Source organism: Phallusia mammillata, chromosome 8 (genome assembly GCF_965637545.1).
Source record: "Phallusia mammillata chromosome 8, kaPhaMamm4.hap1.1, whole genome shotgun sequence".
NCBI classification, from domain to species: Eukaryota; Metazoa; Chordata; class Ascidiacea; order Phlebobranchia; family Ascidiidae; genus Phallusia; species Phallusia mammillata.
Window position 1 is genome coordinate 2687775 of NC_137259.1, and position 24889 is coordinate 2712663.

General features: G+C 34.9%; 3 protein-coding genes across 3 annotated transcripts; 1 reads left to right on the forward strand and 2 right to left on the reverse strand.

Moving 5' to 3' along the window:
* Window positions 1-159: 159 nt before the first annotated feature.
* On the reverse strand, window positions 160-15043 carry LOC145205673 (polypeptide N-acetylgalactosaminyltransferase 16-like). Its single transcript, XM_080078407.1, has 15 exons — window positions 14959-15043; window positions 14504-14766; window positions 14297-14439; window positions 14029-14130; window positions 13769-13836; window positions 13635-13700; window positions 13019-13140; window positions 11313-11485; window positions 10114-10217; window positions 9426-9552; window positions 8151-8243; window positions 6579-6662; window positions 3372-3492; window positions 1326-1451; window positions 160-1202 (listed from the first exon to the last, which is right to left on the reverse strand). The coding sequence occupies exons 2-15, from the start codon at window positions 14606-14608 to the stop codon at window positions 1056-1058; spliced, it is 1581 nt and encodes a 526-aa protein (XP_079934533.1). The 5' UTR covers window positions 14609-14766; window positions 14959-15043; the 3' UTR covers window positions 160-1055.
* Window positions 15044-18430: 3387 nt separating this feature from the next.
* Window positions 18431-22528, forward strand: LOC145205678 (ubiquitin-conjugating enzyme E2 A-like). The gene is made up of 4 exons (XM_080078412.1): window positions 18431-18546; window positions 20477-20673; window positions 20818-20906; window positions 21934-22528. The coding sequence occupies exons 1-4, from the start codon at window positions 18503-18505 to the stop codon at window positions 22057-22059; spliced, it is 456 nt and encodes a 151-aa protein (XP_079934538.1). The 5' UTR covers window positions 18431-18502; the 3' UTR covers window positions 22060-22528.
* On the reverse strand, window positions 22453-23881 carry LOC145205677 (DNA replication complex GINS protein PSF2-like). Its single transcript, XM_080078410.1, has one exon. It carries the CDS (start codon window positions 23838-23840, stop codon window positions 23286-23288), a length of 555 nt encoding a protein of 184 aa, XP_079934536.1. The 5' UTR covers window positions 23841-23881; the 3' UTR covers window positions 22453-23285.
* Window positions 23882-24889: the final 1008 nt, after the last annotated feature.

Genomic DNA, 24889 nt, shown 5'->3' on the forward strand with positions numbered 1-24889 from the left:
ACAATTTTTGCGAAGTTTTGTGACACTATAAAAGTCATTGTCTATTTGCATATCAACAGTACCTTTTCATCATAACGTGTGTAAGACAAAAAGTTTTAGGATTGTTACAAGTACCGACAGTGGAATAAACCATAAAAGTGTTGCGAAAAATAAAATACCAAGATCGTTAAAAATTTGTCAAAATAGACATTTTAATTTTTTGATTCCATACAACTGTGCAATTTTCGTCTTACAACGCAAAAAAGTTTTTGTTTTGGGTGTAACATTTCTTGAAAGATAAAAAAACACTTTTTAAAGTAAGTATATCCACCTTGCAGCTGCTTAATATAGAAGCCTAAGTGGTACCTGATATAAAGAACACGGCCATGGCACAGTTTAAGAAAAATCAAACCATAAACACTCATAATAATTGTTCACCTAAAACACTGGTTTGCTACGCACCGCTAAGTGGCACTACAGAGCAAAATGTTTTACATTCTAGATTCGAGAAGACGCTATCATAACACCGTGGAAGGCACAAAGGCATTTATACAACGGCCTAAATCGCAAAAGGTTTTAAATTTATAACGGTATCTGTTGCTTTAGAAACTATTGAGTGTTTTTTAACGTAACTTTCTGAAAAATAATATTGGCGTGATTTGGAAGGTTACTTTTGGTCGAATAGCAAAACTTGTTAAGTTTGTCCGAAGGTAACCTTTCGAAAACTGATCACGTGGGCCTAAAAATGTCCTGATCGGCGTAATCGAAAATTTTGAGTTAATACTCACTGCTCGGGGTATCCTGACGTCACAACATCTTAGTAGTGCGTCACAATATGGTTTGTGCTTTATGTGACAGAGTAAAGGCTACTTGAGGTCAATTTTGCCTTAAGTTCAGGCTCTAAGTGGTTTTTAATTTCAAAGTTTGGCTTGAGATTTTCCTAAAAGCGTGAAATATTACAGAAGCGATGGCCACGTGGTGACACTAGAGCGCTGGAAATTAGGCAGCTTAGAGTTAAAGCCGGAGATTTTCTTGCGGTGAACACTTAATGCGAAAAGGTGTGGCCTGGATTCGATTTAAGATTCGCCCTTCCACAACTGACACTGAGCATCGTCGTCATGGTTACGGCGGTTGCATGGCAACAGCACCAATTGATTGCGGTCGCAGGAAAGACACAGTCCGCTCATCCGATGAAGTAGCGTACCGTTTTCACGCGACCATCTCTAAAAATTTTAAGTTTTTGTAAAAATCTTTTAAAACTTACAGCGTTTCCGATAAAATTGTTGCCGCTTTGCTCAAATTTTAATTTTTTAATAATCTCTTGCGTTTTTAAATTGCATGTGTACCTGTTCCGCTTGGCTGGCGTCACACGACTCCATGACGATCTGCGCATGCGCACTACGTGACGTAGGTCTGGCGCAAGCGTTGTCGGTCACGTGACGAAGTAGCCCGGATGTTGAGAATCTCCAGTCCTGGAAGTTCAAAATAAACTTTAGATGTAAGAAAAAAAAACAAGGTATCTGGTCAAAAGCCAAACGAGTGGTTACGCTATAATCAAAAAGTTGAGGGTTTAAATCCCAGTCTTTTATAAGCAATGCTGATTGCTTTTTTTTTGGAGCCAAGGGTACACGATCTAGTTGGCAAAAACTATAAAATCCCTATGTTTTGGAGACAGTGCACGCTGTGGAAGTTTTATCAGTGCAGCGGGTGACCAAGTAGAGCCATAAAGCGGTTGCACCAGCCAATCTCTTGTCACCAGCTGCACTGATGGAACCTTATTAGTTTAAACAATGTGCACTGTCTGCAGCTTGCTTATCATGTAATAGCTGCAAACAAGTGGAAACTTATCAGATAGTAAAAATAGTTTTATTATTGCTTTTCTTGGTCCTTGTTGGTGATTGCCTTTCTTGGTGCAAATAAACTAATATGGTCAATTTTCAAGCAATTCCACGCTGTAATGTGTAAATTCAAGGAAATAACAAGTAACTGCGATATTGTTTTGATTAAAATTCGGTTGCGTTGAAGGAATGACTCAACATTGCATCGCCGATGTTGCGTGTGACGTAATTGTCTAGGCAATATTGATTAAAAACCGACGATGAAAATTTAATTGCTGATGACGCGATAAAACGATTAGACCGTAGAATACAAGAGTTGACTGAAAATATAATAAACTGGACAAAAATTGCTGTTTTTTTTTTTTTAACATCTTGGCAAATTTAAATATATATTTCTGTTTGCGTTTTAATTGCTGCATTAATTACATTTGTAAAAAAATGAAAATGAAAACAAATTTAAAAATTACATTTGATTTATTTTTTGAACGGTTTTAAACGTCTTTTCCACGAAATTCCTCAAAGGCTTTGTGACGTAATATACGATTACGCGCCAACAAGGCCTTCGGGCGTTTGCAGAATTAAAATTTAAGACAACTTTTAGTTTATTACATTTTCTTATCTGCAAAACCGTAACATATCTTTAATTAAAGAGCAGAACGATTCGAGAACTATTGTCTCATAGCATTGTGGCGTCATATTCCGGAAGCGGCATCTTTCTTTCGTGGTGCAGCGGCATGAGAGCAACGCAGAAAAGTCGGAATGCAATTTCCGCATTAAGTAAATGACTTAAACAGCCAAAAACGTGTGGAGACAAGCTGGTACTGTTTGCGTTTTTGTTTTGTGAGTTCTTAGTAGTTTTAAGGAACTAGTACATTTCTAGCTGGCCTGTTTTTAATCAAACAGTCCTTTTACGTAAAATCCAAGAGGGAAAGACAAAAACTGGGACCAAATTAAGTGAATAAATTTAAACTATACCCTATGTTGCTATGGTTTATGCTTTTTAGCATTGAAACAACGCCTGCATAGGTATTGATTAATATGTGTGTACGTGAAAAGTCATAATACAAAAAAAGACTAAAAATTTTGTGTCAAACAACTCTACGTTTCAACCAACGCAACAAACCACTGGAATGGGATTAAAGGCCTAACATTTGAACTGGTAAAACCTGTCTGATAACACTCGAGTCATTGCATACATTTCTTGAAGAATGAAGACAAAACGAATAGCATTGGTAGATTGGAAACACTGTTAAAACTGCATTTGCCCTGCTTCTGCTTGGTGCACAGGTTGTTATGTGACGTGGCAGATGTATAACGCAAAAGCCCACTTTGTAGTGGCATGGCCTGTTGTATTTTCTATAAAGCCAACATTAGGCCGGAAAGTTACATTTAACAATGTGAAATTTAGACACAAATGGAGCCTAGTGTGAAGTGGGGCCCGAATCAATCCTATTTTATTCAAATTTAAGCCAGAATCCGAACCTAAATACTCAGCCGAACTTACAACTTTGAACTGAAATGTTTGAAATGTGAGTTTATTAACAAGCTGCTGACCTGTCGTTGTTGGCATTCTTCCACAACAAGTTTGGCCGGCGTCGATTTGTCCACGCCAAGACATCGGCCTTTAGATGACGTAAACCGTAGTGACGTCATCGAACTCGATATCGGTGGAATTCTTAAGAAAAACAAAAATAAACTTTCCATGTGAAAAACGACAAAAAATAACAAAAGTAGGGTTTAAGTTGAACGAAAAATGGGTAGAGTACTTTTTTGCACTCAATTATCCAGAAAAAAATATCACATTTTGGTACAGTTGTTTTTTAAAAAAAACTGCACAAATCAAACAACAAATGAAAGCACCGACATTGTCACGTGCCTGGCAACTACGTCACGTTGTTAGCAACGCAAAGTAATAAGTTTTAATTTAGTTACCGAAGGGCTGCAGCACAGGTTACTGTTGTTACAGTCGAGTGCACTTATGTCACATGACAAAATGGTTGTTGGTTTAGAAAACAACACCTGTGACGTCACAATCACTATGTGCATTTGTGCCCTGATGTAAAAAACAAGGTGGTAAACGAAACCAATATTAGAATTCGTAAATAAAAATGACGGATATGTTACGTATAATCTTCTATAAAGGTGGCCCTATATTTGTTGCAGAAAATCGATTTACGCATAATCATCATGTGGGATAAAAAATGTAACAATCCATTAAACACTGTTGGCGATTGACAACATTCTTTACTGCACAAAGTCAAATGTACAGGTAACGGCTGTTATATAACCGACGCAGCGATTACTACTTTGATACCAAGTACCGCGGCAGGCTTTTTTTGTCCTAACGTGCAGAGTATAATTTTGCATAAAGTGAAATCAACAGTTTTTATGAGAAAACAAAACGCATTCAAACCGGCTATGTAACATTTTTTTGTAAAACACCGGGGTAAAAAAGTTGATCAATACTAATTAGTTGGGCAATATGTAAAACCATTTAATCGCATGTTAGGTACAAGAAAGCCAAATTGATCCGAAAATCTTAATTATGTTACCAGCAACGTTCAATAAATCCACTGTAAGCGATATTAATATCCTTATACATCATTGGTGCAGTTTACCTAATTTTTAAAATACCTTTTTTATAGGGTAATTCGGCTTGTAAACACATAAGTTTGCAATTGTAAAATAGATACATATACTTAATACGTTTAAAACTGTAAAATAAATACGGTATATGATTTGATGTGACAAAATTGAAGCTAATTTACCATTTTTGACTCGGATGTTTTAAATCAGTTATTATTTGCTTGCCTCAAAATGGTTCAGTATTAAAAAAATCACTTTCTAGCGCCAAAATATCTAATCTATTGAGTAAAGGCCTTGATTTCTATAATAAAAGCCACTAGAAGTCAAAAATACCCACAAAGAGCTAAAAGAAATCGCCTGAAAAGCAATTGTAGACGTTAAGTCTTAAGTAAATACTCCATTTAAGTTGATCTGGTGTTAATCATGGTCAAGAACATGTTTCAGCAACTCTCGGAAAAGCATTTCTATTGCACAAGGGTTTCTAATTGGGTCTGTAGGTCGTTTAGTCGCATTGAGGGTGCTTTTAGAGGTGAAAGGTTAATCCAAGCCGGATTTTTAATTTGCCTACGGGTCGCTATAGAGTGTTGTCAAGAATTAATTGACAGCATGTGGCTTAATTAGATAGAAGGGGACGAAAAGACGAAACTGCCACTGGTTAGCTAATAATGAGAAAGGGTATACTGTAAAAATAAAAAATTGGCAAAAAATATAATTAAATCTTGGACCTCGTTCGCATTGCAACATTTAAAAAATATGTCAAAAATTGCTGTGGATGGGTTGTAAAATCCACGAAAGGTAATTCTTTATAAAAACGTATTAAGTATATCAGAGCGCACTACTTTTTGGGGTCATATTTCCTATTTCAAAAGTGCTAAGTTTGACACACCATTGAAATATTGCACGTTTTTGTGTTTCTACAACCAAAAAAATACACGTTTTTCCCCCTTTTCCCCCAATTCAGTTGTGCTTTTTATTTGTGGTAAGGTGGTTATATTACGAGTTCAAAGTGTACCCAAGTATATGCCTTCGTTCACTTGTATTTAATAAAACATGCAATAACGAAAAGATAAGGCTAGAAATGCTTTTTGCGAGACCCAAGCTACTCTGTACATCTGTCGGTTCGGAGATTGTATCTTCACCTCAGAGATAAATCCACGATAAACGTTTCAAAATGTCACAACACAGCCTTGTGCTATGTGCGAATCATTGTGATAATAAATAGAGATCAATATAGCTGGGCATTTGACCGTGGTGTAAGAGATAAGATTGCACTGCGCAGATCGAATTGACCTGGTTTGTAAGCAATTTTACCTTGACTAAATCAATTGCTCTTTTCACGCTATATTGCTTGGCACTGACGAGTATTGATAAAAAGGGAAATTGCGTGTGTAGTTGTGCAATAAGGTTCTACGGACTGTTTGTTATAAAAATGCTACATAAATAATCTGAAATTCGGCCAATCCTTAAAAAAATACTGAACCAGGGTGCAGAGAGGTTACATAGCCGCCATCATTTATTTCTTTATGGCATCATAATACTATTCGTTTATGGTTGTGACGTCATACACGCAGATGACAAAACAATCGATTTGTCGCCGTCCTTAGGTTTGTTAAAACTGAATTGTTTTCGCGATTTAGCTTTAAGAAAAGCTTGTCTATATTGGTAAATAAAAGCTATAATAAAAACCAAATTGCCAGCGATGTAGAATAAAACGTATTCATTTTAATAAACATACGTTTCGACAAAAACAATTATCATCATCAGTAAAAACATAATGTACAAGCGGAAGCAAGCGCGTTTCTGTTCAATAAAATGAATACGTTTTATTCCACGTCGCTGGCAATTTGGTTTTCATTAAAGCTACTATTAAAGTCCGTGTCTTGTGTACCTAAGATAAATAAAAGCATTTGACAATTTTTGCATAGTTACCTTATAGATTCAGTTTAAACTTTTGCTTGTCATTATCCGGTGGTATAAAAATTTCGGCCGAACACCGACCAATAAAAATGGCGTTTGGCCCATACCGAACATAATACGAATACTATTAGACATATTTTATCAGCATTTGGACGCATGAAACGGACGCAACAAGCGGCCGTGCTTACAAAAACAACACGTTTGGGTACTTGGCTAGCATTGAGAGGTGTTGGGGCATATGTACATTGAAATACTTACATCAGCTGTGGATAGACGTGATCTAGATACCATTCGAAGGATTTGCATTGAAGCTGGTTTCGTAAAGCCACACGGCTACTTATACTGTAACAAGAAAAAATATTGTTTTTTATTATAGCGGTTGGCCTATGTTGTTATAAAACTGTCAAAAAGTTTAACTTTAACTTTGGTGGTCGGTAGGGCAAGAAATTGATCAAAACTAATTGGAAACAGGATTATTCCGAAAAAAACCGGATAATTCTTAAATTTTTTTGACCCGAACGACCGAAAAAAATGGGATTAAAATTTTTGGTTTTCGATTTCGGTTTAAACCGGTTGGGAGGTTCGGTAGGAGGCAGAAATTGGCGAAAACCCACCGAAATCGACGTGTTACGTCACATTTTTAAACGACTTTGCAAAAAAACATGCGGTATTATCTTGTACAAATGAGCTTAAATAGCTTTCTGAGAACGGTTTGAAAAAGGTTTGGCAAGAGCCCATACACAAATAACATGTGAGGTATGAAATATGCATAACAATCCCTGGACCACAAACTCTTACGTAAATGTGTAGTCGTTTTGAGGACCGAAGAACTAATAGCAAAACAAAGTCAGAATTTTCAAACTGCGTAATTTGATCTGATAATTTAATTAACGTTGTTTTCTGAATAGCTTGTGTGTTCAATTAAAATGTTTGACCAAATTTCTTCAAAGTAAATGGTTTAATGTAACACTTTGTATTCATGTGTGGTAATTTTTAAACGAAAAAATATAGATACACAAAAAACACAACTTTTTTATGACTTCTCAAAAATTTGTATATGCGACAAAACTTGTTCAAATTTGATGTTAATTTTTTCATTAAAATAAAAACGGCAAAAAAGCGCTATTTATATCCAGTTTTTTGTTTATTAAACAGCTCTTAGATTCTAAACGTTCGTAACAGTCTTAAGCAATTGTTGTCAGTAACACAAAACCGGAAACGTATTTTCGTCTTTTGACTTGATTTGTGCCAAATCTTTAATCCGATAATAATGTGAAATCGATACGACCTTTTCATGTGTCACCAAAAATACTCTGAAACTCTTTAATAATTGATTCGACCGCAGGGCATAAACACACAAACCAATAGTTCATCTTTTGTCGTATTGTCCCTTTTAAGATACCATACATGTCAAGAGGCTCTTGGGATTTAACACTGAAATCTAAGCAGACTGCCTTGTCGCTGGTGCATGGTTTTAACAAAAGGGTGTTTATCACATAAAGTCCTAATAATCTTCCGTTTTTTATTTAAAATTGCCGAGTTTTGTCATGAATTAAAATGTTTACAATCATAGTTTCAATTGCGTTGTAAGCAATCTACAACCTAACACGTACACAACAAAAACACAATCATACAACAACACACAGACACAACAAAAACACAAATGTACAACATTTTACAGACACAATATAACAATAATACAACAACACACAGCCACAACATAACACAATCGTACAATAACACACACAGCCACAACAGCAAAACACACAGACATAACAAAACACAATTATTTAACATTTTACAGACGAAACACAGTTACATTGAACTTACTTCCCGTATGGTTTATGTGCTGCAGTGGGCCGCGCACTGTAGTAGAAACGTTTGTATTCGTCCATCCAAACTTCAGCAGTTCGTCTGGTGTTTCTGTGGCGAAATAAAACGTGGGAAATGGAAATGAGGATAGCAACTAAAACCGCAGGCTGATAGCGACAGATTTTAAGGCCTTTAGTGGGTTTCAAAGGCAAGCTGTTGGTTTTAGTGGTTTTTGTATATGCGCTCTAACTTAGCTATTCAAGCCTACAAAGGAGCTTTGCCTGTTATGAAACCTCAATAGTTTTAGGTTTTTGCAGTAGGTACTTGACATTACACATAAATTTTTCAGCAGCTTGTATACCATTAAAACATTTTTTTACTGTCGTTACTTTTCGAGTCCCTGTTTAAGCCTAACATAAGTCATATTTCGCTTTTCAAACGACATGGTTTCCTAAGCTGCAGACAGTGCACACTATTACGATATATTAAAGTCCCATCAGCGCAGCGTGTGACAAGACATCGGTCGTATACGTTAGCATACCCACATTAAGGCGCTCGAGTTTGCTAGGAGTAACAGGCTTAAAAGCCTTGCCTTGAAAATTCTCTTCGATGCCGCAACTGGGCATAAATTACAGATTTCGTGTTTATTAAACGTTACATAACTTTTCCTATTATCGTAACATAGCATTTTTATCAATATTCAAATTAAATTCTTTAACGAAAATCAGTTGGTTGAGAGTTTATTTTTTGCGCGTTTGGTTGAATTGGGAACAGTTGAACCACTATGACGTAATTTAGTCGGTCGAGCGATTTTGAACGCGTTGCAAAAATAAATACAAGACAAAATCAATGTTGTTATTAGACAACGGCGGGGATATTGTTTGAGGGTCGGTGTTTTTTTGTAAACATTGAAAGCAAAGTAACGGTTTCTGAAAATCGTTGAGGTTGTTTTTGTGACATTTGCTTCAAATTTTGACTGTTTTTCAACATTTCAGCTACGGTATACCAAAAACACAAGTTACCAATAATTGAAATTAGATAAAGTTGGCTGCAAATTTAAACTATGTAGTCATTTTTAATAAACAAAAAACGTTATTGTTGAAAAGTGTGCAAAAAATATATTTACTTAACACAAAAATATGCAAATACTGTATCATTTGACAATAGCTATCGTAAGTACTGAATAGTGGCATGCAAAATACAAAGGCTATTGTTTCAACAATCGTATGGCCTACATAGGTAAATATTTAAGCCAGGATATTTTGGTAAATGAATTAAGATAAGCAAGATTACCTTATATAGGTGTTTGCGTTTCCATCAGGAAAAGTATATGGATGTTTTTTTCGGAACACATGCCCCACACGACTGCACGGAATAATTTCAAGACTCCCACCACACATCCAAACACGGAATGAAATCTCTAGCAAATAAATAAACGAGAATTGTAAAAACGATCTAGTAGGGATTTGCCAATTAACTAAGTACTTGGTACCGATCATTGCCATTTTATGCTCGGTACCTTTGATCGTTAATTTTTTGGTTGGTACTCGATTATATTTTGCAAACTAATTTCAAAATAAAAGTACACTTTTTTTCAACAGTTTTTCCCCTTGGTATGTTTTGTTAAATAAACGCTCAGTTTTAAAAGCGAAATTACTTAATTTCAAACAATAAGAATACGGCGACTGTAGACTATTATTACGTCATAAGTATGTGTGTGGCGTCATAATATCCAGCGCAAGCAAGTCCAGAAATAATTTGCAAATAGTAATTTTCAAAAAAAGTACCACCATTATTTTGCCGAAAAATGATGCATATTTAGTGCAATATATGTGCAACAAAAGCATTAAGCAAAAAAACACATAAAATCTTCTGCAGAAGTACAAAACAAAATTTCAAAAAAATTTAAACCACGTTGAACAACGACTACCTTTACATTTTTTATTTGATATTGAAACCTAAAGCCATGTTTAAAACTTACCGAAATTTTCCCCTCCCCAGATGTTCATCGCAGTGTCATATTTTCCTAAATGCTCAAACCATGACTTGTCCATAACAAACAATCCACCCGCTATCATTGGGGTCCTGTCAATCAAACAGGGGGTTAGGTTGCTGACTTATTAGGGGGCTAACGGGGGATTCATACCACCCACTGACACCACTTAGCCTAGTCTCCGAAGATTATTATTGATTACAATAGATTACTTTTGCTGTACAAACAAATTACGGCGTAGATTTGTCATTTATTTGCTAAGAATGTAAAGGTAATGCATTCTAACCGCAAGAGCTGCTAATGCAGAAGCAAATACGCATTTTTTTGTTAGCTGTACGATTATGAATTTTTGTACGTTTCTTATCAAACAATCCACTATGGTTAAAATAGCCACCAGATGTTAAAATGGCACAAATACGGAAGCTAGATCAAGGTAGACCAAAAAATTGTATGAGTTACCACTAAGCCTACTTTTCATATGTTGGCAAAACAGTTTCAGATGTAATAACTGAACATTGAGTGCGTTTGAGGGGGCAAAGCAAATACAGCATACTCTTAAGACCTCTTAAAATGCCGTACCAGTTCAAGTGCTAGTTCATTTGCCAATACTTTAACAGTCTTTCATAAACATCAAAACGACTACTTCCCACCATATGACCCGTTAGTATTTTGATTTATCCAAAATGAAGTTACGAAAAGTACGTGATATTTTTTATCTAATATTTTAACTGATGCATTTTGTACATCTTTTACTTGTATGATTAAATATGTCCATGTTCGTACTTATGCACAAGCAAAAATGTGCGAAAACACTGTTGTCCCAATTGTGGAACGTTTTGTTGAGGTGCTAAAACATAAATCAATAAGACATGGTAGGCATTGTTTAAAAGACAATTTGTTCATCGATTTCATTGGCAGATAAAAATCGTTACTTTCAAATCATAGCGCTGTGTGCTTGAACATTCCAAGGGCAAAACAAATACAGCGCGAGTATAACCGATATTTGTTGAACAAAAGGCATCCAATTGGGCACATCTGAAACTGATTTTTATCATTTTATAAGTAAAAAGAAAAAATACCTAACACTTAAAATGAACCTAAATTTGTAACGATCATGGCACACTCATATACAAAATACATAACATCTTTGTAAAGCAATGTCTTAAATGGCATATCCTGTATAATACCTGATAGGTTGGATGGGATCTTTCCGCATTTCAAGTTGACGGTTTGACAGCCTTTCCCATTTGAAGTGCAAACTCCAATCAAATCCACCTCTTAAATCAGCTGATGCGGCGATATATCGAAAATTATCCATATTTATTACGTCAATAATCGGACTGACGACCCTTGTACGGTCCTAAAAGGTCAAATGAGTTCGAATAAATGTAGAAAAGGATTGAAATAGATTATCCGCCTTTAAAATTGATTTGGATTTAGATGGATTAAATGCTAAATTCGGAATGCTATAAGACTGCTAGTTAGGCGGAGAAAGCACGTGGTTAGGGCATCAACGAAAAGGGACCACACTAGAAATGCTTTATAGCCGACTTTTAGCAGTGTCTTATTATCCTATGCTGCAGTTATAAGCTACCACTCTATGGAGAATCAGATTCGTTCCTAGGCCCTTTTTTGTCTGTTTATATATCACGAGTCAATAGTCATAAACCTACTACTGTATAAATTGACATCATATATAAGTTATTTTACAACGAGGAAGTTTTTTGGCAAAGTGTCTGGAAAGTATTTTTACATCATGGGCATGGCTGTACCGAGAATACAATGCGAAAACGCTGTGCAATTTATATTTAGAAGTGATTGCGTACACATAAAACATGTTTGACACGATAATGTTGGTTTCCGTTAAGACCGTGTGTTCAACTTTATTGCGCGGTGCTTTTACAAACTAGATTATATTTCGGCATTTAATTAACACAAGATTTTCAGTTTTAGCACTAATGTCAAGACTTTTTAGATTCTTAACACCTACTCCGTCGAAATATACGTATTTTTGTAGGCTATGTAGGACAAAAAAATTGTAAAATGAAGTTATTTGCTGTTTAATTTTATATTTATAGCTATTTGGCTAAGGCAGTGGTTCTCAAAGTATGGGTCGCGACCCAAACATGGGTCGCGCAGGGTCAAACAATGGGTCGCGCTATGGTGATTTAATTATGCCCAAACGAACTATTACTGCATTAAGTAAACACAAACGAATTAACTTAATGTAGTGGTAAAGTCACCACACTCGACCACGTTGTACAGTAAACTGAACCAACCTTTACCACATACACACCACATAGGACAATAGCCTTCCAACTTTACTGTTACGCACAAGGCGATTGTAACGTCATAGCACCGGAAATAATGGGACAAGTTAATCATGCGAAACTAAACTTGGAGATATAACAGTAAGCGTTTAAGGATGAGTAATATTCGTACAAGGAAACATTTTTAGATTTGGGATTCACTTCTATCAATGATCATGGTGCTGCAAAGCCACAATGTGTGTTGTGTTATGCAGTGTTGGCGAAAGAATCGACCTCGTTAAGCCTGTATAGCCATTTTGACATGGGCAGACTCCTATGCGGCGATGGCGTGGCCTCGAAATTGCGTCTCGTTACTTCATTTTTTATGTTTGAGGCTTGGGTCGTGAGATGTTCATAAAACTCCGATTTGGGTCGCAGTCAAAAAAGTTTAAGAACCACTGGGATAAGGGGATAAAATTCATAACATACAAAAAACGTATGGAGTTAAAATATATTTTAGTGCGTCGTTTGGCGGCCTTCACGAAAGCATTTTATAGACTTATTTGGGGTTAGGAAACAGTGCTTTACAGGGATTATTATTGCACCAAATTGCGTGTTTCAGTGACCAACCATATCATTCTTACCCCAGCTACTCTTTGTAATAGAGGTTGTAACCACCCAGCATTGCATTCACAATGGGAATCCAAAAACGTAAGGACAGGTGCAGACGCAAAATCAGCACCTTTCACTCGAGATCGTATTAAACCTGGATTATAATAATGCTAATTTTAAACAATAGATCAATGGATGTCAACAATAGATGTGAAGAATAATAGCTGCTTCAAATTATAGATTTGTTTTTGACACAAATGCAAAATATAAAGTAAGGCATTGAAAGTAATGTTTAATAGAGATTTTTTCCCCATAAACATTTGCCTTACAAAACTTATTATGAAAAATTTTGTCATGAAATTAATAAAACTTTATGGTAGATATTTGTAAAGATAGTGTTTTCTATTATGTTATATATGATGGATTATGAATTTGGTCATAGACTGCTCATGAAAAATATGCTTTTACTTTAAACCATAACAATTTTGCACCCTTTTAATGATAAAAAATATATTTCATTCAAAAACTATAAAGACAATCGTCACGCAATAGATTGCATACTTTTCTTGATTTTTTTAAACACTATATTCCTACCAAAAAACAGTCTTTGCAATTAAAAAAAAAATTAATATTAGTATTTTAAGTTACCTTCTCTCTTATCATTTCGAAGGCAGTGGACTTTTGGTAGGGCAGCCAAATCTTTGCAATCGGTTTCTGCAAAATGAGTTAAAAATAGTTAATGCAGCCACAAACTGGAAATTTACAAATCCAAAAAAACTAACCATCATCACTGTAGTCATCAACTAAAATGATTTCCTTAACTAAAGCACTTGGACTCCTGTTTAAGGCACTGCAGAAAATGGTAAAGTTAAGAAAAAGTAAATTGGAAATTTGGTTATTATAGCAACTAAAATTTTTAAGAACAACAATTTTGTGTCACTGAAGTATACCATTAGTGTCAATTTATTTGTATTAAGATTGGTTAAGAAGATACTTTATGGGTGTAATTTTTGCTGTGGACAAAAATGCTCTGTGCTTTTACCTTACTACAGTTCTTAATAATGTAGATCTTGCTTCATTGTGAAATGTAATAATAATGCTTGTAGATGGAAGTTTATCTACTTCATATGTTTGAGACCAGCACCTAAAATTAATATTTGTCAGTGCAAGTTTTTTTAGGCTTATTTGAACAAGGTTATTAAAACTTAAAACTGGTACCTGCAAAAATGATTAAAGAATTAATTGATAGTTGTTTTAACCACTTTTGTTTTAAAGTAGCATTTTACATTGTTTAGTTTGTTTATGAAAACCTGTGGTTTCTTGTATCTGGTATATTACGATTACATGTCACTTCATCGCTCCTTGCTTGGTTGAAAGAATTTCTTTTGTAAGGGTCATTTGAATAAAATTTTTGACCCTTTACATACTCAACTCCATCAAAACCATACTGAACCTTCACAAAAAATAAAACTTAATTTCATATAATTAATCAATCATTAAAAAAACAAAACCTATACCTTCAAAGGGGGTGGTTGACTTTGCTGGAGCCAAACTACCATTAACAAAAGAATTCCAAGTAAAACTAAAACAATAACACGGTATAACTTCTTCCAAAATATCATCTTTTTCTGTTTTTCATGCTGAAGATTTAAAAGTGACTCCAAAATCAAAATGCTAGTGCAATTTAAACTTTTCACTGTCAATTTGAAGCCAAATCCACATCTATTCTATGTCTTCAGTCATGCAGTTTTTAGTCCATCATTTTGGCAAACTCCAATCCCTAAAAACAATATGAACTCAATTCAATCCGAATTTGAATACCTCTGTTCTTTTTAACATAAAGAAATGACAACAAATTTTTGACTTTAAAAACTAAATTAGGAACAGCTTTGCAATTCAGGCGGTGTGGTCGCCAGTTCAGCGGAAAGCACTGTTTGTTTAATAGCTGGATAAACTCCTCACCCACCGTTACCTTTTTTGCTGACTTCTTCCATCCATGCAACCTCATTACTCTGTTCAAATAGAGCATGTGTGGCGCGCAACGTTTGTTTACATTTTTCACGGCGGCCTTTGCTCTCTGGCGAAACTTAGTGAACAATAGAAAAGAAGTACTTTGCCACTAGATACCGCGTTAATAACATGTTCTTTTTTGGATACAGAATCTACCTTATAACATTAGAAAAGGTATTTTTTCGGACTTTATTTCTTTTTTTGGGAATACACAGTTTGTTGTGTGCATAATTTATCAACAGAAAACCGTTCAAATTATATTTAAACATTAAAACGAAACATGGCAGGCAATACTGAGTTGAGTTGAGTTTATTTTGCTTGGTGAAAGAAAACATAGCGACACAGTTGTACTAAATCAATCACCAATACGGAAATATCTGTACAACGTTAAAACGTTACGTTATAAAGGCAAAAGAAAAATAGAGGGCTCAATTGGCAAGTAACAGCTAAACACATTGCAGCTAAGCCGTCATAATGCGTTGTGCGAGTGGGGCTAACAAGTAAGAGAGGTGGGCGTATTGCATCATAACATTATAAACAAGTAAGAGACGTAGGCGTATTGCATTATTATATACATTATAACAACACGATCGTAGGCGTGACGTTGGTGGACACCAGTAGAGGGGTCGTAAAAACTATAACCACTCGTGTTAGGGAAAGGTGAGTCTTTGGGCAGGAACTTGGCCGAATGGTCTGGCGCGCCTGACCCACATACAGACATAAAAAATCTTGATCAGGATTCGTCCCCGGTAGTGTCCTGGGTTCGAACCCCGTGAAAAAAAAAATTAAAAAAAAGGTGAGTCTTGACACAAAAAGATATCACCGAAGGTAACCGTGCCAAAAAGTGTCGAGCGCCAAAAGAAAGAGTGCATTGTGTGCGCAACTCTGTCATAACCATTAATTTAATAACCAGTTTCAAAAAAGCTAGCAACCTGCCAAAAAACAAAAAACTTTATACCCATGCCAAATAAACAAACAACCACAATTAGTCAACATATCGCAAATTAACTTGCCCAACGAGTAATGTTTGTTGTTTTAGTCGATGCAGTCACATTTTTACACGTTTTTTGCCACAGGCGCCTAAAGTTTTGTTTACCAACTGTAATTATGGTGGGTGCCGGCGATGTTAAAACCTTATGTGGTACGATAGTGCATTAAGTTTTAGGAAATCTTAATACTTTGCTTTATATATCGATTTTTAATCAGAATTGTGTCTTAAGGCAAAAGATATTGTTCTTAACTGTGCGCTTTTCAAGGCGCCTCAACAGGCTTTCAAAAGTCACTTTTAGAAACCCTCCAACGCACAATTGAAGCTTTTGAGGACTTTAAACAGGCACGGAAATAGAAATTGACAATTAAGTACGCATATTTTTTGATAAAGCGATACACAGTAGGATTATAATTTGTTTTACAGCAAAATCAAACATTAAAATTTAATACCATCGTCTACTTGTGCAAATTACTTGGTCAAAGGCACAATATCAACACTTAATAAATAAGAAGAACTTCCTGGAAAACACGAGTAAGTTTGTCAAGGTGTAAATGCGTCAAGTTGCGTCATCCACTCATTGACGTAATTGTCACTGCATGAACAGCAGGAACATGGTCATGTGACCACATACGTCACTATTGATCTTTTGTTTAGTTGCTGCTCGAGTCGTGACGACTGTTGGTTGATGGGTTTGCTGTGTCGGTTTTCGTTAAATTCTTACGTAACAACTGCTTTTTGCCTTCAGTTCTTTAGGCTACTGAAATATTAGAAATGTTTAGTTTGAGTAGAAAGAATATTTAGCTAAAAATACTTTTTGAATTTGTGTAAAATTTGCCCATGGGCAGTTAACTTTGTTGTACTGAAAACTGTTTTCTAAAATAGATTGTCAGTGATATAAAATATTCATTATTAAATTAGCTTTTAGTAGTATTGGAAATGTTGGTAAAGTACAGATAGTGACGTTACAAACATCAACCAATTTTCTTGCCGTTAACAACGAAAATATGATGTTGTTGTTTTCCAGCTATTTTAAAAACTGTTATTGTCATTGAAACTTTACTCAAGATAAGCTGATGTCAACAGTTTTAGTAAATGATAAATAACGCAAAGTAATAAATAATTGTACAAGGCAAACTTGCAGATTTTTAAAGTCATCCATTCCTTTTTTCCGTATAACTCATTATTAAATTTGTTATTTTATGGTATCACATTTTTCCAATACCTTAGGCACCCTGAGAAATGAAATAAAACCTCAGAATAGTTGAATGATATATGTGTTATAGTGTGTATTTCAACTATTTTAGCGTTGTATTCTGTTTATCAGGGTATGGTATTGGAAAAAATTGTACATTTATTTTTATTTACCCACATAAAGTATGAAATATGAATAATACAGCCTTGTAGGCAGATGTGTTTACATTAGCATTTTAAAGGCAAGATATTGGGCAGAATATGATTATCTTGGGATTATCATATGCGCTTAAGCAAAATTCTGGGCGATTTCAATAAATATCTTATGCGACACCAAAAAGCGTCATATAGCATGTTGTTTCAACCCAAACAGTACCATTTTTAAAAAAAAATAGCGTTACTATCACCGAGATAAATAGCACAGTTTTGAGTATTGTTAGCTTTTAGGACAAAAAATAACCTTTATTGCAACAACTAGCCTTTAATTCATGCTAGGGTTCCTCTATTCCTTGACTTTGTTTCTCGAGAAACAAGAAATTAAAAATTCATTTCTTGAGAATCTCGACAGTCTAAAAAATTTTGTAAGGAAGAAAGGAATGTGCCCAGTGCGCTTTAGGGATGAGTTGAAACGGAAAATACCTGTAATTAGAGGTGTTGCATTTACTTTTTATTTATGATACGTGAATTAATTCTCACGAGAAATTTTAATTTATTTCTTAAGAATTGAGACTTGATTTTTTTAAGATTTCCCAAGAAGGAACCCTGATTCATGCTAATAAGTTATTTTGCATGAATGTAGTAAGCATCATGCATCAAAAACAGCACAGACAACAGTTAAAACATCTCTAAACCTTTGAGTCCCTCAGAAAAAGAATTGAAAGAACTGCTGTAGGTTAGGTTACAAGACTCTAAAATTCTGGACATTAAGATTGTCTTTAAAAGTAAATTGCGGACACAGATTTTACACCAAAATTTTGGACTTGTCAGGCTTTTGGTATACAAGTGAAAATCAAGTGACAAAATAAATTCCATTTGTCTTTTTGTCCTTTGACATACCTCATATTTTTGGTTAAAACTGATGGTGCCATTTAAATAGTTTGGTTAGATTAACTGCGTTTGCACATTGCCCTAAGCAGTAAACAAATTACTTAAAGTGGTGTGAGAGCTTAAGCTGTGTAACAATTACTGTAAATGGAACAGTCAAAACAATTTCATGCTTTGTCTTGTGTAACATACTTCTGAACATAATCACCACATTTTCTATTATTGTTGTAGACAATCAAGTAATTTAGGTTTTACCTGTGTATATTTTAACACCGCCAAGATGTCAACGCCTGCTAAACGAAGATTAATGAGAGACTTTAAAAAGTAAGTGGAACATTGTACAACTCCATACTAGCTAAAATAGTTGTCTAGGTTTCGGCCTGTAGGCCACAAAACTATAGCAGTGTGAAACAATTTACCAAAAAAGGTCATAATATCCAATAAACACAAAAAACAACAACTTGTTCATGGTGTTATACATGGTAGTTGTGATACATATACTTGAAGATGAAAGTTGCCTAAAAACACTCAATAGCTACAGCAAATTGGTTTTTAGCACATAATGGTGGACTAACTGTGACCCTTGATTAAATGGGTGCTGCCAGCCCAGTTAGTTGGATTTCAAATTTGACTGTAAAACCATTTCAATAAATGGGTACAGATCATCATTTCGTGTGGTATATTCATGCAATGTTTGTTGCACAAACCTGGTAAAGGTGTGGTTAATAGTTTAATTCTGTTAATCATAGTTGCCTCATCAAGGTTGCACACCCCTGTTGTACGGTAACTCAATGTCTTTTTCGGTCTATTTGTGGCCTGAAGGTGACAAATTAAGGATATCTGAGTTTTAAACAATACAACCTACTGTAGTAAGATGACCAATTGTTGTATGGCTCCAGTGTAAAAATTCTAAGGATACCATACATATATCATTTTTAACCTTTGTGCACATGAATTGAATTATTTTGTGATTGTAAAACAAGTTAATTTGAGGTTTACAGATGGCAAACAGCATATATTTATATTCCACATTTCATAAAATTGTGTTGAATTAAAACCAATGCTGGATTTTACAAATGTTATTTCAAAACATTGGTATGAAGCAAATAATTCCATCTACAGACAGTGGTAAACCCACTTTAAATTGTCATTGACACGCAGCTGCAATTGAATGTAAGTTGCCAGACAGCATGCAATAAATGTGCTATCACATCAAAAAACAGGAAGTATAACAGATAACATTTGCCCTAAACCACAAAACAGGTTAAGTCAGTGGTTCTTAACCGGTGGGAAGTGGGAAAAGTGGGAAATTTGTTGTAACCAGAGGGAAATTTTGTAAGTCGGGAGTAACCACACTCCGGCCCGCCGGTCGAATCCGGCTTTGAATTAACCGTTAAAAGTTAATTTACTACAATTTGTTTTTGCAACAACATGTAAGATTAATTTCACCTAGTTTTAGAAGGCCATTTGTTACATCACAGACATGTCTAAATATCAATGCTTTTGTTATTGTGCGCTAATAAATGCCTTCCGTTAGTTGATTGTGATAAAAAAATGGGTAGTGCAACAGAGAGGACATTTGAATATCCCACACACTTTTACTCTCTCACGGCAGCACTATTCAAACTAAATAACATTGCACTAAGCCTATATGGTCCCGACCAAATCGCTTCACAAAAGTATTTCAATCAAAGAATTTTTTTTTTTGTTAACGTCGAGCACAAAACATCTTTGTATAAATAACAGAGGGGGAAATTTGAACTTGGTGATCGACTTTAGTGGGAAACCATCCCAAAAAGGTTAAAAAGGGTTAAGTGGTTCCATCCACAGACAGACATGTTTACTTTTTGTATGTTTTGCCAAGTCATTCCAATTTTGTTTTTTTATGAAGTGAGACTGTTATGACACAAAATATACATACACAAGTAGATTAAAAAGGCATGGTGAGCTAAAAACAAAAAGAGACACATTAAATCTGTAAATCATGTGTTAGTACTATGACCAATTAAGCTAAACAAGCAGTTGTGTGTACCGAACATGTAAATTGCTATGTATCTATATATATATATTTCATTCAACATGCATAAGCTTTAACCAATGTTTAGTTTTTGGTCTGTAACAGTTATTGCTGATTTGACAATCAATAGTGCCTTGTTGTTATACAATAGATAACTTTTGTGATACTAAGGCATGAAGTGAGACCTATTTAGCAGCTGTTTATATGTGACTGTAAACCAATTTGAACATTTTTCAGAATTCAATCGGATCCGCATACTGGAGTAACGGGGGCGCCAACTGAAAATGATATTATGTTGTGGAATGCTATTATATTCGGACCCGAAAATACACCTTTTGAAGATGGTACCTTTAAACTGACGATACAGTTCACGGAAGAATATCCCAACAAACCACCGTGTGTCAAGTTTGTCTCCAAAATGTTTCATCCTAACAGTAAGAAACTCAGTTGTTTGCCTTTAAAGCTGTAATAGTGTTTTTGGATGTCTAAAATTTGTTGTTAATGCTTGGTTTCATAGAAAGTAGATCTGTTTCTTTTGTATTTGTTATTAACACTGTTGTTGTTTGGTCTATTTACAGTCTACGCTGATGGAGGTATATGTCTTGATATTCTTCAAAATCGCTGGAGCCCCACTTACGATGTTGCCTCAATTCTTACATCAATTCAGGTAACAAAAAAAAAGTTGAAGCAGCTATTGCTTTTTCCCCACACATTGCTAAATTTAGTTTGTTGAAAACATTCAAAACTGATAACTCAAATTGTAAGGTAAAGCTTGTTAAAATATTGTTAAGCAAGGCTGTGAAACTTTTCTGTAACTTTTAAATTTTTACACCTTTTTCAATCTTTCATGTGACTCAAGTAGTTATGTGGTGTAACTGATTTGGCCTCATATCAATAATGATGGCATGATCATTTGCCGAAACATTTGAATAACAAAGCATGCCACTTTTTGCATTCATTTTGGCCATTAAGTTTCCAAAGTGTTAGGTAAAAAATGTGTTGATTGATATATTGTTATTTCATACCTGATAATTCTATGTCCCAAACATTCTTGAAGCCTAAAATAAAATAGACAGCTAAGATAACATTTGCGATTTCGACCCATAACGAATATTGTTGACCTCTAATGAAACAGCCTGCACACCATATTTATTCGATTGCAATCCGCCCTTGTTTATAAGCCAACCATGATTGCAAGCTGCATGTTAAGGTTTAAAAAAAAATAATGTAAGCCACCCTTGATTGCAAGCCGCATGTTAAGGTTTAAAAAAAAATAATGTATGCCAAACGATTCTTTTGTTTTATATTATACATGTAGCTTTATGTTGCTACATAGTATAACTCTCTGCCCATATTTGTTAGTCACATTGATAACTGTTCCCAGCAGAACGAATATCATTGTATAATCTGTACAAAAGAACTTTGACTTTGAAATATAATAATATTGGTATAAGATTAGAATTTAAGCCGAACAGACTGTAGGACAAAAACATTCGCAGCTTACAATCAAATAGATCAAGTGTCTAACAAATCACAATATGCCATGCCCATTGATAGCGTCAAACCGAATCAGCGGGCAACCAAGCATTCACCACCATATGGCAAAGCAGAGGCTAGAAAATCTAGCCTGTGGTGGGATCCCAGTTATGAATTTATGTTCATCTTAAGTGTCTAACAACATCTTTAAATTTCAGTCGCTACTAGATGAACCTAATCCCAATAGCCCTGCCAACAGCCACGCTGCCCTGCTATACACAGAGAACCGAAGAGAGTACGACAGGAGAGTTGGATCCATTGTTGAAGAAAGTTGGAAACAATGATTTAAGGAGCGGCACCCACAGTTTTTTGTCATTGTATTGTTGTTGTTTTTTCTTAACCGCACCTAGTTTACATCTTTGTGTGCTTGTATCTTGTCCGATTTCAAACCAGACATTAGAACATTTCATTTCTTGCAAGTCATCTACACTTTGTTGTGGAAAACTGCAATATGTTTAATATTTACATGGTGAACTCTGATTGCCCAATTTTGTTTTCTTTTATGTTTTGCTTCCTTGATTCTTTCAAAATCTCTCTGTCACACAACCAAGTTAGGCACATCATAAGCACTCTCTATGTCGCTTGTTATTGAATTGCTGTATGTCCACTAAGTTAGCTGCATTGCCCGTGTCTGATTGAAGAGTTCCAAAGGAATGTTTGTGAATGGAAAATCTGACTAGAATTTGAAACCGGTTTTATTTTCTACCTTGTTTACAAAGTTTGATTAAAATAAAAGCATGGTTTGTTAACCCATTTTACAAGAATGTGAAAATGCACTCTTTGTGAACAAACAATCTTTACTGGAAGGCAGTGTAACCCTTTTACTCATAAAAGGCAAAATGCCATAAATTTTAGACAGGTTATACAAAAAAAAAACAGCTCTATAAAGGTCCTATAGCCCGGACAGTATTGGGAGTGGGAGATAATGTATACATGGTATATCAGTATTCTATCAGTATTGTAAGCAGGTATTTGAATACCAGTCACAACTTTAGTTATTAACATGAGTATGAGCTTTGACCATTTGTGATTTAGTCCAAGGTAAATCTTTGGTGCTAAATACAAAATCAGATAAACTGAACTGCAGACCAAATTTACAGGACCCATGTTGATTTTTGCAAATCAATGGAACAGAAATAACAGACATTAACAAATCGTCCTGAATCAATTTTAACTATCTATGCTAACCCGAAAAGAAACAAGTAAAATTAGAGGATAAAATATGCAGGATCGCTTGGTGCAATATTATAACTGCTTGGTGCGCTGTTATAGCACTTGGTGCCCCTTAATATCATTTGGGGCACATTTATATCATTTAGTGCACCTTTATTACGCTTGGTGCACATATATATTACTTCTACAGGCGATCCTATATATTTTGGATACACAAGAATTAGAGATATTTGGAATAATCTATCTCAAAACACAGAAGTTTCAGTATGGTTGTTGTTTAAAAGAACCATGACAGTATAACAATGTAAAAAAATAACAAAACAACACACACAAAATTTCACTGTGAAGGCAGATTTCGCTCCGCAGCAGCTTGTGAAGTTCTCAATTTATATAAATGATCCAATGACCCAGTCAGGAAAGGTCGAATCGTGTTGATTTCCATTTGAGTAAGATTATCCAGTCTTGCATGGCTGGCCTGCAGTTTAACAAATTTGTCAACATTGCTCCTTAACTTTGCGGCTCTTATATCCCAAATGTCCTTTACAAGTGTCCTTATTTCGTCGGCATTGGGTATATTATCAGCGGCATTGGCCAGCAACAAATTTGTGATTTCTCGGAAATGTGGGTTTGGAAGTTTAGTAAAAATGTCACTTGTTACTTCTTCGTCCTTTTTAGTTTCCAGATCCTCAGAATTTAACCATTCTGGGGCGTTGATTCTGCATTTCTGTCTTTGTTTCAAAGTGATTGCTAACCATAGTGGAACATCAACTGGAAGTCCGGGGCTAAATGGCCCAAAATCTCCGGAGATAAAATAAACTTTATCCAGTGAAAAATTAGGCACAATTTGCACTAGTTGTTTTTCTGCCAAAAACTCTATGTCCGCATGCTCCATGGCAAATGACCTATGTAGAAAATTATTTAGGTTGTTTAATAGTTTGAACAATAAATAAAAATCTGACTTCAGGTTTATTATGGGTTTCTTAGCAAATGTGTGCATTTTTTTCATTGACTTTAAAGTTGAAGCCTACTTTAGGGATTGTATTTTATGAGTGTAATAAAAATGTGAAGGTACTCGAAATTTAAGTCATGGTAACATGTGCAAAAAAACGCTTTCTTTAGTTTATGCAAACAATTTTGGTGGTAATTGAAGTTCTATTACATTTTATTCCGCAATTATGTTTTTGTTGTTAGGTCTTGAGTGAATGTGTCAGCATCTAAAGTGAAATCTGAAAGGTTAGAGTTCGATTGTTCACTAAACCTAAAAATAATTTACTAAGTTTTGTTTCGCTATACGAAGTGTGTTGTGTTGTTTAGCCTAACTTTACTAACGCACATAAATAATATAACTATTCTATGTCCGAGCATGAAACCTTACACAACATAGTTGTTCAGAAATATTTGTGAGTTTTCAATTGTCATATTGAGGAAAATATGTCATTTAAAAGCAAAATCGCTGAAAGTGAAAAAGGAGAAATGAAGTTAGTCATTCATGACGAAGCAGCACAATTTTGAACCGGTACATAAACATCATATTTAAAGTCACATTTTTAAACCTACAAAAACTAATGCTAAGACTTCGTTTCAAACTTAAATTTCGTCGGGTATAAACACAAAGAAATAAATTATATTTTAAAGAAGTCTGATGACATCTAAAACAGCGCAAAAATGGCTTAACGTTAAAAAATAAAATAAATGTTTAACGCATCACTGGTTACATCAGTTTAACACGGTTGAATGCATTTTAGACTTCACTCCGGCAAGCAGCGACTTGCGAATCGAAAATTTATATTTCTTTATCCAAAAAAATCGCCGAAAAGAGACAAAAATGAAACAAAAAACCCATTACCTTGCAATCGCAAGTGTTTATTTCATGCATTGAATACAAAATCTGCCCACGTAAGCTGAAAGTTCGAGACTTGAGCTTATCGTACGGTTGTGAAT